The 17,703-nt window shown below is 42.9% G+C and overlaps 1 protein-coding gene across 3 annotated transcripts in view; it reads right to left on the bottom strand.

Annotated features, from left to right (window-relative positions):
• The window catches only part of LOC119170369 (uncharacterized), a 218,354-nt gene that overhangs the window by 62,484 nt on the left and 138,167 nt on the right, over nucleotides 1–17,703 (bottom strand). For all 3 annotated transcript variants that reach the window (XM_075876492.1, XM_037421510.2, XM_075876497.1), the window contains exon 2: nucleotides 7,918–8,067. In XM_075876492.1, the coding sequence (XP_075732607.1) occupies nucleotides 7,918–8,015 (98 nt within the window). In that variant the 5' untranslated portion in view covers nucleotides 8,016–8,067. The remainder of the gene's footprint in view (nucleotides 1–7,917; nucleotides 8,068–17,703) is intronic.

Below are 17,703 nucleotides of genomic sequence, written 5' to 3'. Positions count from 1 at the left end.
ACTTAAAGCCGTAAGTACGTTTACGTTGTTTCTGTTTTTGTTTTAGTATAAGTTTAAAGCTAGCTAGCTAGCTGGAGGTTAACCAGGAGATAAAAATTCGGTTGGCAACGACACTGGGAAAGGGGTAAGGGTAGGCAGAAGTTTAGGCAAAAAAAGTATGAGAGAAAGCGTAAAACACACGCACATACTAAAACACAGGACTATGATAGCCATGAAACGAGGCTGTTTGACCGCAAGAACCTTAACCACACCTTCGTACCTTTCTAGCATATGACTAAGCGCTTCAGCTAATGTGTGCGCTTGATCATCATTTTTAAAGCTAGTGTAGTAGAACACGACTGATTTTTGGCCTAGTTGGTACTTGCTTAATGACATACATTGTTCGCAAGTATTACAAAGAGAGAGCAAGGCAACACACAACGCGTGTGCTATGTAAGACGTCTGATTGATGATTGATATGTGGGGTTTAACGTCCCAAAACCACCATATGATTATGAGAGACGCCGTAGTGGAGGGCTCCGAAAATTTCGACCACCTGGGGTTCTTTAACGTGCACCCAAATCTGAGCACACGGGCCTACAACATTTCCGCCTCCATCGGAAATGCAGCCGCCGCAGCCGGGATTTGAACCCACGACCTGCGGAATGTAAAACGTCTGTGAAAGCTTACGAACCCCAAGAAGGAGGTACAACCAACCTGTGGAAAGAAGCATGTAACTAAGCTTGTTGAATGCGCCCTAGCTGTCGTCTACATCTTCCCCCTGTCGTGTGGCGTAGTTTACATATAGGACAGACTGGTAGGTGTGTTAATAACTGTTTTAGCGAGCACTCTTACAATGTAAAAAACAAAATTTCTTCTGGTGGTTTCCTGAATACGCATTGTAATAAGTGTGGATGGAATCCTTTCTTTGACTAGTATGTCATCTTGGGCCGCAGTCGCTACCAGTTGACGCAGGAAATTGTTGAGGTAAACGCTATCGCAAAATGCACGATGCTGTGTGGGAGTACGCCGCCTGTGGCCTTATCTGAAAAAGAACTCAATTTTCTGGAGTGTGTGCTGTGAATCGGTTATATAGGAATGTTAACTTGAGATCAGATCAGAACTAGATTTCCTTGGTAACGTGCGCTGCGCCACACTTGTACGGTTTTGTCATGTGTGCGGAGTCACGTGGAATACTGTGTTGTAAGGGTACGAAATAAACAAGAGGTTGAAGTTGGCGCTCACACTGTCGTCTGCTTTTTTTCCCCTTCTTGACTGCATAGCATCTTTTCTTCACGCTCAAACTGAGCTGTGCTAAAGAAATATCATTTTGTCGCCGAATCGCTCCCTATCAACACTCGTTAGTGTCATGACGCATACTTCACTTCACTACTCACAGATGGCGGCACCACCCCGTCCTGCCTAGCCACGCCAAGTAGAAGCCAACCGCGAGAAGGAATGCGTGATAGATTTAAGGGTTTTGTGGACCCTCGTGCATGTGCGTCGGTGGCATAGTTGGAGTGCCAGGCACCTAATACAGTGAGCTTGGAAGTAATGGGTTCGATTCCTGGTGATAAAGCATTTCCTCAACGTTTATTCTAATCCTGACCCGTTAGTGTGCATTCTACTAACGCCATATTCATGACGGAAATATGTCTGTCAAATGATGGTAGACCCTGGCATAAAACACTTTCATAATAATAAAAAAAATAAAACAAAATAGTCCAGTCCAACGTTCGAGGCTTTCAGGCAAAATTTTATGACACTTATTTATCTGCGACGCAATTCGTTTTTCGGGACTCGTTCGATTAAACGGCTATTCTCGACAATAACAGGAGTGCTGGCTTGGCAAAATCCCATAACAAGGGACGAATATATTAGAAAAATACCTAAAAAAATTGTGGCTCCCGATTTGGTGACGTCAACTGCAGCTTTTATTTTTTTGTGTTAGCTCTACTTCACATGCCTAAAGAGGAGGTTAATCAAGTACCTAGATGGAACCAATGTTCACTCGCCCGTTATAGCCCCACGTAATCTTGAAGACTTTCCATTAACCATAAGGTGCAAGTACGTGACGTCTAGAATGTTTTCAGGGCAATGCTCGGGCAATTCGAGAAGTGGAAGAAAGCGAGTGTTCGTCGAATATGAAGTTCTGTAGCGGCCGTTTGCGAGACGAGCCAGATGTCGTCAGCTCTGCTGTCAGTGTCTCTTCTTGAGCACACGAACTAATTCCCATAAACACGAGCATGTGGAATCAAATTTCATAATTTCGATTACTTCATACGTTCGCAATCTAAAAGGTGATGTCAACTTTTTTTTTAATGCTACATGTCTGAAATGCGTTAATATTTTTGCACGTATGCGAGGCAAAACGAAACCCGCAAAAGCAATCTGGCTGCGAGCAGGCGCAGCCCGTGCGAATTTCAATGGGGCAGCTTAGTTCGCATGGCTTCACCTTCACAGATCCAAAGCAGAGTGGCGCCGGCTTCACGCCCATCGATATTTTTCGTATTATGAGCCATTCTGCAACTAGATATCCCTAGAAAAATTTTGCCCTTTGACGAGCGCTTAGTCTTCGCGAGATTGCCAGTTTGACGAAAGCGTCAACGTGCGCCAACGTGCGCCAACGTTCCTTTTTCGTACCTTTGGAAGCATTGGTCACTTCTTCAAGGGCGAGGTCACCATCCGGTCTTTTCAGGTTGTGAAGCGGCTATTTTTTTTGAATTAGTGGCTTCTTAGAGGACTCCAGAGATAGAGAGAGAGGTTAACCGCAGGATGGTCTAGAGTTGACTCCCCGACTCCCCCGTATTCGGGGAAGGGGAAGCATGTACCAACAAATGTGAGGGTGAAAGAGTTTCTGACGATGCCGAAATGTCATGTGAGTAGCACTGTTTAAGTAGTATACACCAGAATAGCCAATAAAAAGACCCTATTGGTTGTTCAGTCTGGTTTCTCGAAGAAACCTCATCAAACGCCTTCATAGCGAGTGGCGTTGAAGGTCAGGTAGGCCAGCACCATGAGATTTCTGTTATGGGGCCAAGCTGACTTACTACGACCGAGAGCGCTGCTCTTTGAGAATTAATGTATAGGCGCCGTTAAAACTGGGCCGATAGGGTGTGCACGTGGTTCGCTGCACCCACAGAGTTCCCACAATGGACTGCGAGTCATTCCAATAGTGAAGGAGTAATAATTTCGGAAGTGCTCGCCAAGCCATGGAAGGGCTAGCAGGTGAAGACACGTGACAGTTTGGGTGGGATACTTAGTTGAAGATTAAATTATGCTGGCGTGCACGGGCTTGCAAATGTAAGATGAATTCCATGAGTCAACCGTTATAGATGAGGGGATAGCATAAGCCGTTTCGCTGCGTCATATCCTGAAAGGGTTATGGCTACACCGGCCACGTCATCGTTGGCAGGTCGGCCCGTTGCGCCTGCTCGGGAGGCCCCCATAAACAGACAGGTATGAAATATTAGTATTTAACCCTTTTCCTACCACTTCTGCGGGAAATAGTACAAAGGAAAGGAGGCAGGGAGGTTAACCGGATAGTAGTCTGGTGTTTACCTTACGTTGGGAGAGGAGGGTAAGGGTAATGGAAATATGAGAGGCACAGAGAGAGAGGAGCAAAAAAAAAAGAAATGTTCAATAATGCGCTGCCATGTATGTAATGGTGACACTTCACAATAGTCACAGGCGTTCACAAAGGCCTGTTGTCCTTGAAAACACTAAAGTACTTTAATTGCCATGCGGGACATCGAGCAATGTGGATGGTGTTCCAGCAGCATCTGCGCGAAGATGGGCCGGTCATGCATTCGCTTCATTGCGGGCTTCCCTGATTAATGCAACATATTGCTAATGTAAATCATTATGTAAAGTGGTGAGTAAACTTTGGAAAGTTGCTTTGCAATTACAAATGAAAGGCCATAAATTAGGTGTTTATTTGATGATAAAATGGAGAGCATTCCTGACGGCTAATAGTTCAGCAGCTGCGTTTGATGTCAAGTGAAACACTTTAGGTTAATTTTTGGCAGAGATTGCTAGCATTATTGTCATGAAAGTTAGACTAATAGTCGTAAATAACCCTTCAGTGTATGTGTGGGTGCGACCTCTGTGCACCTGTAAGCTTAATCGGGTTGGAAGTAACCTACCTTGTAAAGGGACGCTGACTCGTCTTTCCGTCAAACTGTACGGTGAACCTGTACGCAGTTATACCGTCGTCCTTCTACGGTGTTGCCTATATGAGAACATCTGATGTTAAAGCGGGCACCTTTGGCAGCACGTGCCACAGGTTATGGGCAGTACACCAATTCTGCCACAGCATTTGTGCTGCATTTTGCTGTTCTCATTTGTCTCGATATGGGCGATTATTCGCTGTATGCAAACGTATGACTGTACTCGCATTAATTGTGGAAAAATCCTTGGATAGGGTGGGTCGCTGGGGGTAGGATTTCGACAAGCCGTTGTGTCTTCTTCAAGGCAGTTGTCTTCAAAGATTTTTTTCACACCTCTTGAAGTATTCATGTAAAGTAATGAACTTCTGTCTTGTTTTCACACGAATATCGCTTACTGTCATACCTATAAACTAGGGCTGAAGTTCATAAAAAGTCACAGCTTTGCTGCAAAGGCGAAACAATTAACGCGATAGCAACAAATTTGAAGGTAACGCGCAGAACGGCAAGCATATTGAAACGTGCCCCGCGTTTCTAATGCACAAATGACGCGCAAATGACGCGCAAATGACGCACACAACGTACTCACAAGTACAGATGAACGCACATAAGCGTCTCAGTTGTTACTTCGCCCTGTCTGAAAAGCGCGCCCTTTTCGCAAACGGAAGATGTGCAACAATTGCAGTGACCTTTGTGCGCCCGGTAACTACAACAGAATGCGTACGAGGCGTACGATCCTCCCGACTACAAGATATGGGCGCGCGACTGGGGTTACACCCCCTTATTCTCTTCGTGGGCCAAAGTACGCGTGAGAGATTAGAGACGCCGCGCGTTCACTGCGCCATCTTGATGGTAATGCTGAAAACACTATAGTTCCCCCACAGAGGTAAGTGGTAAATATGAATAGCTTGCCGTTTGTACGTACGAAGAGGTAACCAACGATAGCTCAGTGGTGAACGCCTCGAATTCACGACGCGGAGGTCCCACGTTCAATTTCGCGCGCCGTATACATATATAGTGTCCTTTGAGTGTCCTTTGCTGGATTTTTTTTATACGGTGCATGAAATCGACTCCAACGTCGACGCCGACGCCGGGGACGAAATCGAACCGAGAGTGTCCACATAATTGCCATCGCAATAAAATTCTCCCTACGATTGGATCATTCTAAAGACATGGTTCAAAGCTGATGCTGAGGGGGAGGAGGGGAACGATAAACGAAAGGCGAAAAGCTCAACGAGCACTGAGTCTGTTTGACTACCCTGTATTGGGAGAGGGGAGGGGAAAGTTCAATTGGAAGAGAAATAGAAGGGACAGTTAAGGTTTTGTTTCCTGCTTGTTACAAAGTTCACCATCGATGCCGCCGACGCAGTAACAGTTCCTTGTTCAATGTCATAGCCGTTCAGTTAACCTGGTAGCAGTCAAAAATCTTCGAAAATCGCTGCGGCACTATGGCCACCTATTGTAGCGGTGGTGCGCAAGTCCCGAGTTCATGACGTGTCATTAGTGACAGCGGCCGACCAGTGGCTACACACACTTGCCAATGAAAACGTGCGCGAACCTGGTTCCAATTTATTTCTATGCTTCACAACTGCGCACGCACGCACGCATACACACACATACACACACACAAACAAACACAAGTGTGCAAAAGTAAACACTTCCGGTGGGCGAAGGCGCCGACTGCAGCCAAGGACGAACAACACTCGAGAGGTTTCTGTTCAGTGGTATCATAATTGTGTGTGCGTTGCACTTGATAGGTTGCTTATGTGGCGACAGCTACTGCCGTTTGTGCGTTGTGCATTTACCTAAACTTGCGGTAGTGGCGGAACCATGTTTGTCTATTGTCCCGAGAAATGGAAGAATATTAAATGCTTTCTTTAAAGGGTAGAAAAGTTAGCTTTGAAGTCTCTGAGATGTAATTTATTGAAGGAGATGGGCGATGTTATACGTGCAGAACACTGTTACGCGAATAAGAAGCAATGTTTTGTTGAAAGGTGAGCCACAATTTTGTCAGTTCAAGGTTCGAGAATTTTTTTTGCTGTATGCCGTGCACTTGATTTCCAGCGAAAGTACTTGTCCCCATTCGTACGGACAACATGGATGTACAAACCTGATATTAATTTCAAACATTGAAAAATAACTAGTGTATCTTTAGTAGTTTACAGGTTTTTACCTCCTGTGTTGTCGCCATACACGTAAGGTGCTGTATGAACTTTTGCTTTTGGCCCAAACGCGACCTTTTTGGGTTATCATCGAACTTGTGTTTTCAAGTCATTGCTGTTGGCAAACCAGTGAGTCAAAATTAATACCCAATATTTTTTTTACAGCATGTCTTGTTAAAAAAAAACTCTTCAAAGGATTAGTCCAAGCGTGATTCGCTAAACCTTTGTATTGAATAACAGCAAGACTTGGCAAATATGCATGCATAGCCATTAACATGCGCGTTCACTAAACACAAGCGAAAAATATTGTTAATTTCTTCCTGCATGCAAACATTTTATAACGTGTTTCTATTGATGATCACAGAATAACATTGAGACAATAAGCCAAAATGTCCAAGCAGGGATCACTTGATCGCGAAGTCTCCAAACAACGCGTTTTGGTGAAATACTTTCAATTTAGAAGTTCGGAGTTCGAAAAAAAAGCAAGAGGAAATGAAAAACCAGAACAATATTATAGCAGTGCATAGGTGGCCGAATTCACAAAAGATGGATTTCGCAAGTGCGTCTTCCCCTTAGTCAGAAGGCCTCACCCCGCATTGTGATTGGCTGGAACTTTATGTAACTAATTGATTGACATCATTGATATATGTGGTTTAGCGTCCCAAAACTACCATATGATTATGAGAGACACCCTAGTGGAGGGCTCCGGAAATTTCGACCTCCTGGTGTTTTTTAACGTGCATCCAAATCGGAGCACACGGGCCTACAACATTTCCGCCTCCATCGGAAATTTATGTAACTAAAATGTTTAGGTAAGACGTTCTAAGGAATACAAGCCAATGTTTTTAATAGAAGTGTAAGTACAACAGCCCAGAAAAATATTGTTTCCGGGAAGGGTGATCAGGTTTTTCAAACCACCTGTAGCACGGTGATGTACGGGAAGTTCACTAGCAAAGACCCTGCATATGTGTGGGGCTTCCGTGCGACAGCATTCTTTAGAACTAGTGCAGTGATAGAACTTCGTGACGATGTTCCTATCTGTGAGGAACGGTTACGGCGAGCTAACAAATCCGGTTTATTAAGCTCGTGCTAACTGGTGTCCGACAAAGGTGTCTGAAAGTTCATCTCGCCTACAACTTTTTTCGCCTCTCCTACTAGACAGAGTGCACTGAAAAAATGATCACGAGCAGCAATTTGCGAAAAACGATGAGCTCTAAACTGCCGTCATTTCTAAGTAAAATAGTTACAGTTAAGTACAAAAACTAGAACTTCAAGTAAAGCAGAAGCATTGATCACTGGCACAATATCACACGTTCCTTCCCACTGTTTATTTACAATGGCGCACCAAGCAAATACTGTTTCGTTATTTATCAACAAAACCTGGTCACCGCAGCACCTTGGGTTAGATATATTATCGAGAACCTTCTTATATGTGCTGTTGGTAAACTTATAGATCTTGGTCACTGGAAGCACGTAGTTGAATCTACAGACTCTACCAACGTGCTTGCTGTCAGGCTCCTCTCGATCCATTATTTTTTTTTGAAAATCTGCCCTCAATTTAAAGACCTATTCAAATGAAATGCCGTACGAGTATTCGATTTAGTACTCACTCGTCCACGGTATAGTCAGCGTTGGTGGTGACCATGGCGCAGCACAGCAGGACCAAAGCAAGGGCGGCCAGGAACTTGCACTGGGTAGTGGTGACCATCTCTGGCGTCGTCGTCGCTGCAACCGGTGGTTGGAAGAGGACAAGGCTGCGCCTGCGTCAACGGAGAAGGGCCGTCCCAAACTGGTTGGCGAAGTCTCGACTTTTTTCAGTGGAGTGATGAGGTGGAGAGTAGTAAGAGAATGCCTCTTCAACTGTATGGTGTGTACAATCGCAAACAACCGCGTGCCCTAAACTCGCGATCGGCGCCCCGCTTTATAACGAACGCGCGCTCCCCACCCCTTCCTCGATCGCCTCCGCGAACGCGGGCGCGACGCGCGTCCTTCTCACCCTCGCCGCCGCGCTTCACGCTTGACCAATCTGACGAAGCGGAGGCCGAGTGACGTAGCACCATCCTTTCTCAACCTTCGCTCGAACGCGCGCGCACGAGCGCCCTTCTCTCTCCCGCGCGTGCCTGCGTGTCTCGGAGCATTTCCTCGCAGCTTCGAATTAAGAGGAGGATAAAAAGGAGCGTAAGGATAAAGGGGAGCGGAACGAGGAGGAGAGATGTTCGTCGCTCCTCGTGTCTCGATTCGCCCCCTTCCATCCGCATTGTTTTTTACTCGCCTGTTGCCTTCCCTTCCTAAACGTCTCCTTTTCCTTCGCTGTGTCTTACGCCATTTGGTAGCTGTAGCTTTGCACTCGTTTAAGCAAACGTGCCTCACTCGTTTTTGTTAGCTTGTTTGCACGCTAGCTTGTCTTTATATGTCGTTCTTCTGGGGGTGTCGAATGGGATTTCGGTGACGACGCTGATTTGTAGGCACAAAACGTGCGCTGAGAGTTGTAAACGCCCGCAGACGAATTCGGAGATGGAACGCGAAACGAGTCACGTGAACGGGATGTCGCGTCGCGTCGGGTCATGAAGGCGCGTTGAAGGTCGAGCTGGACGAATTAACAATTCAGGAGCCGGGGCGCAGCTGCATTTCAGAGGGTACATTTTGGTTATATATACTTCATGTATTTTACAAAACAAATAACGATATATGGGTTGACACTGTTGTGCCTCGTTACCAACGGCTTATATTGCGTCGATGTGTTCTGCGGTATCTGTAGCACCGCGGTAAAACACGATAGCAGTGAGGTCAACATTCTTAGCTTTTGAACTGCTCAAATCTTTTTCTTCTTTAATTTAAAAGCTATATCATTTATAGAAGTATGAGAAAGTGGAAGTCGGATAGTAAGTTTCTGTATCGTGCAAAAATGCCAGTGCTTAAGTTTTATTGTAGCTAGTTAAAAACACATGTAAGGGACAAACACTATTTTCATGACAGCACCTTGAATGGGAGCGCAATCAATTACTGCACGCACGTTATAAAACCAAGAATCAGTAGAAACACCGAGGAAAAACATTACTGTCATGCACCCAATGTGGCACGCTTCAACATCTCCTTTCACAAGTTTACGTTGAATTCCTGTAAAATACTGTGTTCTATTTTCAGAAAGAGTCTATCTTGCACAAAGCCACGCGCACCAATAAATAGCTGTTTTTAAGAGCAGCGATGACCAACATACCAGTAATTTAGAGGTTGTAATCCTTGCTAAGCTCTGGTTAATTTGCAATAATTCTTTGCTTTTATCACACGAAACGAGAGTTCTTGAGGTATTAACCGAATACGTTAATAAACCCTGATTAACAGCGCAGCAAACTATCAGTGATTGCCGTTTAACGCAATGGACGATACATTGCATTAGGTGCGACGCTTGCTTGCTACGGTCAAGCTTTTCACAGCACGAGTGAGAAGTTAAAGCGCGCCGTTACCTACGAGCACGTTCTGTAGCAATGCGTTTAATCTTCGGCAGGTGCCCTCACTGGGTGTCCTGGACGCATCGCCGAGCCTTTTAGTGTACTGAAAAAGATCACTGGCCGGGCCGTTTACAGCCCTTCTCGTTGGACTGAGGCAGGCGATGTCACGGTGAGTTGTTGCTTAACGACGCTTGGGACCACGTTGTTTACATCCTGACGTTTGATGACATGGCTGATGGTTTTCGCGGCTTCAAAGTTGTAGCGGCCGTTGTAACGATAAAAGCGAGGGCATGCCACCAAAACTCGTACGTTAGACAAGCGTTGTCTTGGTTCACTTCTATTCACCTTATTTTAATCCGTGGCGTTGATTGGCCGATCTTGTTGACAACAGAGGTAGTGCCAATGACCTGGGCTTCGTCAAATATATTATTATTTTTTGTTTATCAGCCAATCAGAGGCAGCTTCACTTGCCTACTTTTTCCCTTTGTAGCAACATATTTTGCATAGATTACTATAATTTTCATTAGTATTTGTTCTTGGTAATATCTTCCATAAATCTACGCTTGACGAGACAGAGAGAGAGAGAGAGGAAGGCTGGGAAATAAACCAGAAGTTATTATCGGGTATGCTACATTGGGCTGGGTGGAAGGAACAGGCGAGTGTAAACAGACAGATATAGTTAAACATATGCAAAATTAGGGAAAAAATTAAAGTAAACACAACCGCGAGCACACACACAAGTGAACGTCGCAGAGTGGAGCACTACGCTTGTAATGGTTAGAAGTAATTATTAGGAAGAACGGACGATGGGGAACAAAAAAAGGACAAAATAGTAAAAACAGTTACCCGAACGTGCAACAACAGTAATAATAAGAGTTGGGGTTTTACGTCCCAAAAGCGCGATATGATTATGAAAGACGCCATAGTGGAGAGCTCAGGAAATTTTGACCATCCGGTGTTCTGTAACGTGCGATGACATTGCAAAGTACACGGACCTCTTCTATATCGCCTCCATCAAAATGCATGACCGCCATAGCCGGCATCGAGGCCGCGAACTTCGAGTCAGCAGCCGAGCTGCCCAGCCATTGATTCACCACAACGTAAAGCATTCACCTCTTTTAACACATAAGTCCGCACCAACTGTAGCTTGTGAGACAGCCGGAAATTTACGCTTTTGTATGTTCCGTCCTTACTGAAATTATAATGATTCACAATGTGTTCGTGGCTTGCGACAGTGTTTCGTGTCAGTCTTTGGAACGATGTGTTCTTGTACGCGCGCAATAAAGTTGACATAGTATAGTGAATATTGTATTATATTATATTATATTTATTTATTATTATATTATATTATATTTATTATAAAATTATAAAGAAATATTATATTTATTTTTTGTTCCATGACTTCTTCACCTGCTGATCCTGGCGACAACGTGGCAACATATCACATAAAATGCTTGAAAAAAAAAATCAATTAAAAGGTTGCGTTATGTTGTACTGTTTTATTCCCTAACTGCGCACGCGCAGACTTGAGTCGGAGCCTTCATTTGCTAGTTCTTTCTTTTTCATTTTAGCACGATAATAGGTTCTACGTTCAGTAGAACTTGTTGCGCGAGGTTTCAAAACGTATACACTGTAAGCTTTTACTTACCTTTTCAGTTTATTTCACATGATCGGGGCAAAGTGCACCTCCTTTTAGCTTTCGGTCTACACATCGGACTAATAATTTATTATTAATAATCTAGAGGTTACTGTTAGGTAGTGCACTATACAAAAATGTTCACCACCTAACCTCTAATGTTCTGAAAATAAATCTGCAGTTTGCACGCATGGCACGACCTCAACTTCTGTCGATGAGTGATGGCAAGGACCATGGCTCGTTTTGTAAGCTAAGTCAGAAGCGATTTCTTCACAAGCAAGAGGCACAGATCGGTCGCTTTGTCGCTTACGAAAACATTAGCGCCGCCCACTGCCGTGCACGCTGTGACAACAATCAGGCGGTAATTATAAAACGCCACGGCTCACACGTGCAGTTTTGTCACACTGTTCTATCACTCACAGCAGGTATCAAACTCAGGAACACATGTTATGGCACAAACGCCGACCACTAACCACGTTGGCGTCCTTTTTTTAAATATATACAACGTGGCCTTGCACTGTACACCTACGACGTGTCGTACTGTCCACATCACGTTTTATTTTCTTTTGTGATTGGGCGCGGTTTGTGAAAAACGTATGAACATTGTTCATTGCCGCGATGAGCCTGTTGAACCACGACGGCTAAAAATGAAGTTTTTACGCAAGAGCGCCGGTGTAAAAGCGTGTACCTCCATAAACTTAACGGTCAAAGCGTAAGCTTAACCATCGGTACTCACTTTAACTGTGTAAGAGGCAGCTGCATCACCTGTTCTCTCCTTGTTTATTTTGTTTCTTCTCGCACTCACTCACCTAGTGTAGAGTAGCAAACCTTTTTTTTATGCCGTATTTTTTTAGCGATTAATATATATCTGACCCTTGTGCCCTCACTAGTGTGTACTTCATTTATAATAAAGCACCTTTAAATTAGTTTCCTAATCTTAACAAATCGCAAACTAAGTCTGTATTTTTTTATAACATCAAGAGGATCTGGGACACTTAGCTTTTTGTATGAATACTGCCCTCGCAAAAATAGCGTGATGACCCTCCGGGTTAGCCTAGGTTAGAGTAACAAAGATTCACATTGTCCGATGGAGGCGGAAATGTTGTAGGCCCGTGTACTCAGATTTGGGTGCACGTTAAAGAACCCCAGGTGGTCAAAATTTCCGGAGCCCTTCACTACGGTGTCTCTCATAATCAAATGGTGGTTTTGGGACGTTAAACCCCACAAATCAATCAAAGATTCACATTGATGACAATTGTTTTAAACGCGATAGCGAAAGAGGGGCTTGACACGTAAGCAAATACTTTTAAGCTCCATTTGTTTTGCGTGTATCTTATCTGGATGGTTGATGAATAGGACATAACGTTTGCTTAAATGCTTAACAAACCTGGACATTTTGTGTAAATGTAGAAATAGATAATATCTGAAATGAACACCAAGGCAACGCTGTCACTGCGTTGTGTGTAGTCTCTCCTCCCAAATTCCTGAGCAGCCATGATGTTTAAACTGCTTCACAGTTACCAACATGATTATCATTGCCTTCAGCAGTTAGAGTCACGGTATCAAGAAAGCACAAAATTCACTTCTTTTCTACTGTTAGCGCAAGCTATGGGTTTCTCGCAATGTATTTTCGGGGCGAAGCTTCTTAAAGTGGCACCCGTTCGTCCCTCGTCGTAGTTCGTAACATGTCTTATGCTTTGACCTGCAAGGTGGCGCTGGTGGGAGATTTCTCCTGTGCGTTGCTGAACAATAAAAAATTCGCAACGTGCACGTTAACTAAAAGTCGAATTCTCCTGTCTCTCATTCCCCATTAGCAGTCATTGGCATATACATTGAGCACTATCTGACAAGAAAGGGTTGCTACGTTATACTTGCTGGGCGTAACCTCCTTGGTTTTAGAAAGGTTTAGTGAGCGTTGGGCCGCAGTTCCGTGATTACAGTGAACTAGTATATACCATGAACTAGTATATACCATGAACTCGAGGTGGTTAAAGGTTAGAAGTAGACACGGAGCGCAAGCCGTAAGAAAGTGTGCGTGTGCCACCTCTCGTTTAGTCTTTGGAATGTCTGATGGATGGCGGTGCTTCTATATGCGGAATATATGATGAAAATATGCGAGATGGTGGTACTTGGAGTGTTGACTAGATGGACGAATGGACACACAGACAGATGCATGGATGGATGCACGGATAGCTGCACTTACGGATGGACGCATGGACGAACGCAGGGATGGACGCACGGATGGACGTGTGGACGCATGAACAGACGCACGCACGGACGGTCACACAGACAGACACATGGATGGGCGAATGCTTCGCCACACTCTCCCTCATTCACCCCGTGGATACGCTGCCTTTTTTTATGACCTTCTCTTAACGCGTGAAATGTAGAAGAGAAAAATAAATCATTATCTGTGACATGATGATGGTGAGCGACTATAAAGAAAGTAATTTGGTATTACGATTGATCTCTTCGTGCTCAAATAAGGTCTATGATGGAAAACCAACGTCAGCGCGCCTATTTTATGTAGGTGCTCAATCAGGACTATATGGAAGGAACGGGTTATTTTTCACCAAAGAAAATAGCTGCGACGTGTAAGGCGAAACTATGCCGTCAATGAAGCGTCGGTAAAATGTTCTGTGGAGTTCTAACATTTTTGTTACAGTTGTGAAATTTCATTGCCTTTCTATTCACAAAATCCTAAAGTACTTTTATACGTTATTCGACCAATCTGTAGGTGTTCATACAAACATATGTCACATAAAAATGCAAGGGGTTGCAGACTAACGTTATCAAAAAGACAAAAAAGACACAGGAAGAAATCACAGGTTAAACTTTTCCTGAAACAATTCCACGCGTATTGTTGACTAATTTGTGAAGTGTTCTATTCGCCTGGCTTTGTGCTGGTCGTAAAGACCTACGAAAGTATAGACCTGATTTGGCTAGGACTCGAGATGTATCTGAACTTGACAGCGTGAAATTACAATATGCACATGTAAGCACTACTCGGAGCGTTTGCTTGAGTGTGCATTAGGCACAATAATACGGAATATATATAGAAGAAAATGTGTATGTTTGTCGTTATAAACACTGCAATTTATATAGTGAGGCAGGATGAAAACTGAAGCCGCTTTTTCAATATAAATACCAAAAAGAACAAAAATGTATTCCCCGAAATTTGATGAATAGGTTATCATTGCGTCACTGACGCATCAGGAGCGAGTGCGTTGCTGAAGTTACTCATACCCAAGTTTACGTGAATTTCCATAACGCGACTTCGTATGTCGCTTTCTTTCCACATAAAAATAACTTATTGGGAGCAATATGGAGATAAACATTGAATTGATTACTGCATTTTGAACTAGCTGAAAATGAAGGAAACTCTGACGACAAAATAAAAACATGACGTGAATCTTATATTGCATATTTTCTCGTGGCCTGCTACATGACTGAGTAGTATGATAGTTCAAATATCTTCAGGCATGGCAATTATTTGTTTTTCAAGTGATTAAAATCTTAAAATTCCCGCATACACATCGCATACTGCAGTGAGCGTATTTATAGGAAAGAGGGAAGTCTCCACTTCTTACAAAAGGTGGTGGGTATACTTTAATGCCGATTGCTGTCGAGTGCGTCTGCATCTTTCTTATCCAGCAAACAGGGGCACAAGCGTAAAAATAATGAATACTCCAGTATTTCTGACGTATTGCAGAAAAAGTGCCGTCATCGGGATCTTAGCGAAACTTGCGAAACAAGAGAGCCGCAGGCAGCTGCTACGTTCGGCGTCTGTAATTCGATACTAGAATTGGGGGTGGTTCTTCATGTTTACTTTAAGAAAAACGGGAAAACAATTTCCTGCAGATTCCGTCTCCTTGCTGATACTGTGACGCTTTGCGAACCTTTTTTTTTGCACTTTCTATGGCTGAAACATCACGATAGCTGCTGCTATTTATGAAGAATAAAGCACAATCACGTTATTTTTAATATTATAAACTTTGTGGCGGTTCAAAGTATTGTTTTTGACGTGGATATAAGCAGCCTTTATCCGTATTTGCTTAACTGCACACAAATGCCTGGGTTCTGTCTGCGGGTTTTGTTGCGCAACATAACTACCTTACAGGCAAAGCACGCTTTACAGGGACAAAAATGGATTTTGCGTTATCTATTTGTTACTGTTGTTTTTATAGGGCCCTCCTTGACCATTATTTGTTAACGACGGTTTTACGAACTGCAATATTTACCCACATACAACAAGCCCTGGTTATCTCTGGGAGATATTGACTTTGTTTGGCTAACCGACTGGTAATTTTGGTTAGTACTCGTTGTAGGATTGTTAATGTCGGATAGTGTTGAATTGATTCTGGAAACAGGCACTATAGACGTGTTTTGTTCTAACAGCACCATTTCATTCAATAAATATTGATTTGAAAATTGATCTGCGGCTTATTCATACACACTGGTTGTCTGAATTCGTTGTTGTTACTTTTCTTCAAGAAAAGTAGACCACGGGTATTGTAACTATTTCGCATCTGGTTTTAATGGCTGCAGATACCATGTGATTGTCTCTACTGACATTTTTTACACTGTAATTTTCACCTTGTTCTTTTTTAATAGGCAAAATAACTTTGTTTTGGTATTTAGTATTCAGTGAATATTTACGTTTAAAAAAAAGCTCCGTAACTGCTTTCTATCTTTTATGACGTTTTCGATCACTTCAAATAAAAGTGTTACCTATAAAAATGAAATATAGTAAGCAAATTCTTGTTAATTTTAGGAATGGTTAGACGTTTTCAGTTGGTTATTAAAAAATGAAACCCTAGAAAAAAATCTGTCTTGTCTATTGTAAGTTCGAAGTTTAACGTAGCCGGATCTGCATCAATGCCAACATGATTAGATCTTTCATAAAATATATGTTAAATCTATACACCATTCTATTCGTGTACAATAAAACGATTTCAGTAATAATAAATATGGTAATAGATATTCGAAATCTGCTAAGCCGGGAAAAAAAACGAGCGAGCGGAAAATCATTATTGACTAATGGGCGTTCAGTAATAAATACAAACTGATAGCACAACAGAAACGTGAAATATTAGATAATGTTAGGAAATGTACAGGAAGCTTGTATTCAAATACAAACACGCCATTACAATCACTCTTGTACGGTTTATAATTTATTTGGTTTCCATTTGAGAGATTGTAAAATTGGTTGATTGAGAGTAAGTGAGTAAGAAGATTAAGAATGTAAGTGTTTAATGTGATGAAGTGAAAGGATACAAAATAGGTGCAAGCAGAATAAAATGATTTAGTATCTTCATCGAGCTCATACTATCAATACGTTAAAATATTGCTAGTGGAATGAGCAAGACGTGTTGGTACTGTATTTTGTTATGTTTTTATTGTAGAATGTTGTGAAATAGGCACTTTTAGGTAACGCTGCCAGCTCTTTTTCACTGAAATATTATGCCGAAAAGGAAACAAGATAGCACGGACTTAAAGTTGCTAGCACAAATGGAAAGGTCAGACGGCTAGAGGTTATCTGGTAGTATACAACAAATAATATATAAATAACCGAAACTTGAGCTTGCCTCACATAAATCTAGAGAAACTACAATACATGTCTTTTAAAATATACTAGAACGTAACACCAGTTTTCATAGATACACCGAGATGGCTTTGATGATCATGTCGAGGACATGTGCCGCGAGATGCCTTTGTTCGCTTGCTCGCACCGAAGAACACAACTTGCCTAGCATCTCGAGAACTGTCGTTACTGTAGACTAGATAATCAATGTAGCTGTTAATTCACCTCGCATCTACTTCGTCGTGCTGAAATTGACCTGTTCCATCTCTGGTTAGGGGATGACTTCGCAACATCATGCTGTTTTCTTATCAAAATGTTAGCATGACCCCGTTTGCGCTTTTGGCAAATCTGAAGTGAGAATACAACTGTGCTTTATAGCAACTGCGCATTGTTCTTCTTACTGCTATATCAAATAGACTGCGCACTGTTTTAAATCAGGAAAAATATTTTGAACGACGGTTATACGAGTCACTGGCCTAAAAATAGACGCGGTCATTGCGAAAACTTTTGAAGCCGGCTGGCCTCAGTGACTAGCAATTGGCGTAAGTGCCACCGGCACGTGTTTGGGTCTAATAGCGGCTGAGTCTTGTTATTTTTTTCCTTTTTGATATTTACTTTCGTGGTACTGTAGTAAGCCAGGATGCGCGTCTCGTTAGCTACTTCTTGGGCTCAAAAATAGACCTTAACGCAAAAAAAGAAAAGAAGAAAGAAAAAAAAAAACATTTCG

The sequence above is a fragment of the Rhipicephalus microplus genome, chromosome 2, assembly GCF_043290135.1.
Source record: "Rhipicephalus microplus isolate Deutch F79 chromosome 2, USDA_Rmic, whole genome shotgun sequence".
Taxonomy (NCBI): Eukaryota; Metazoa; Arthropoda; class Arachnida; order Ixodida; family Ixodidae; genus Rhipicephalus; species Rhipicephalus microplus.
The sequence above is the reverse complement of the archived record's forward strand: the minus strand, read 5'-3'. Positions and strand labels throughout refer to the sequence as shown.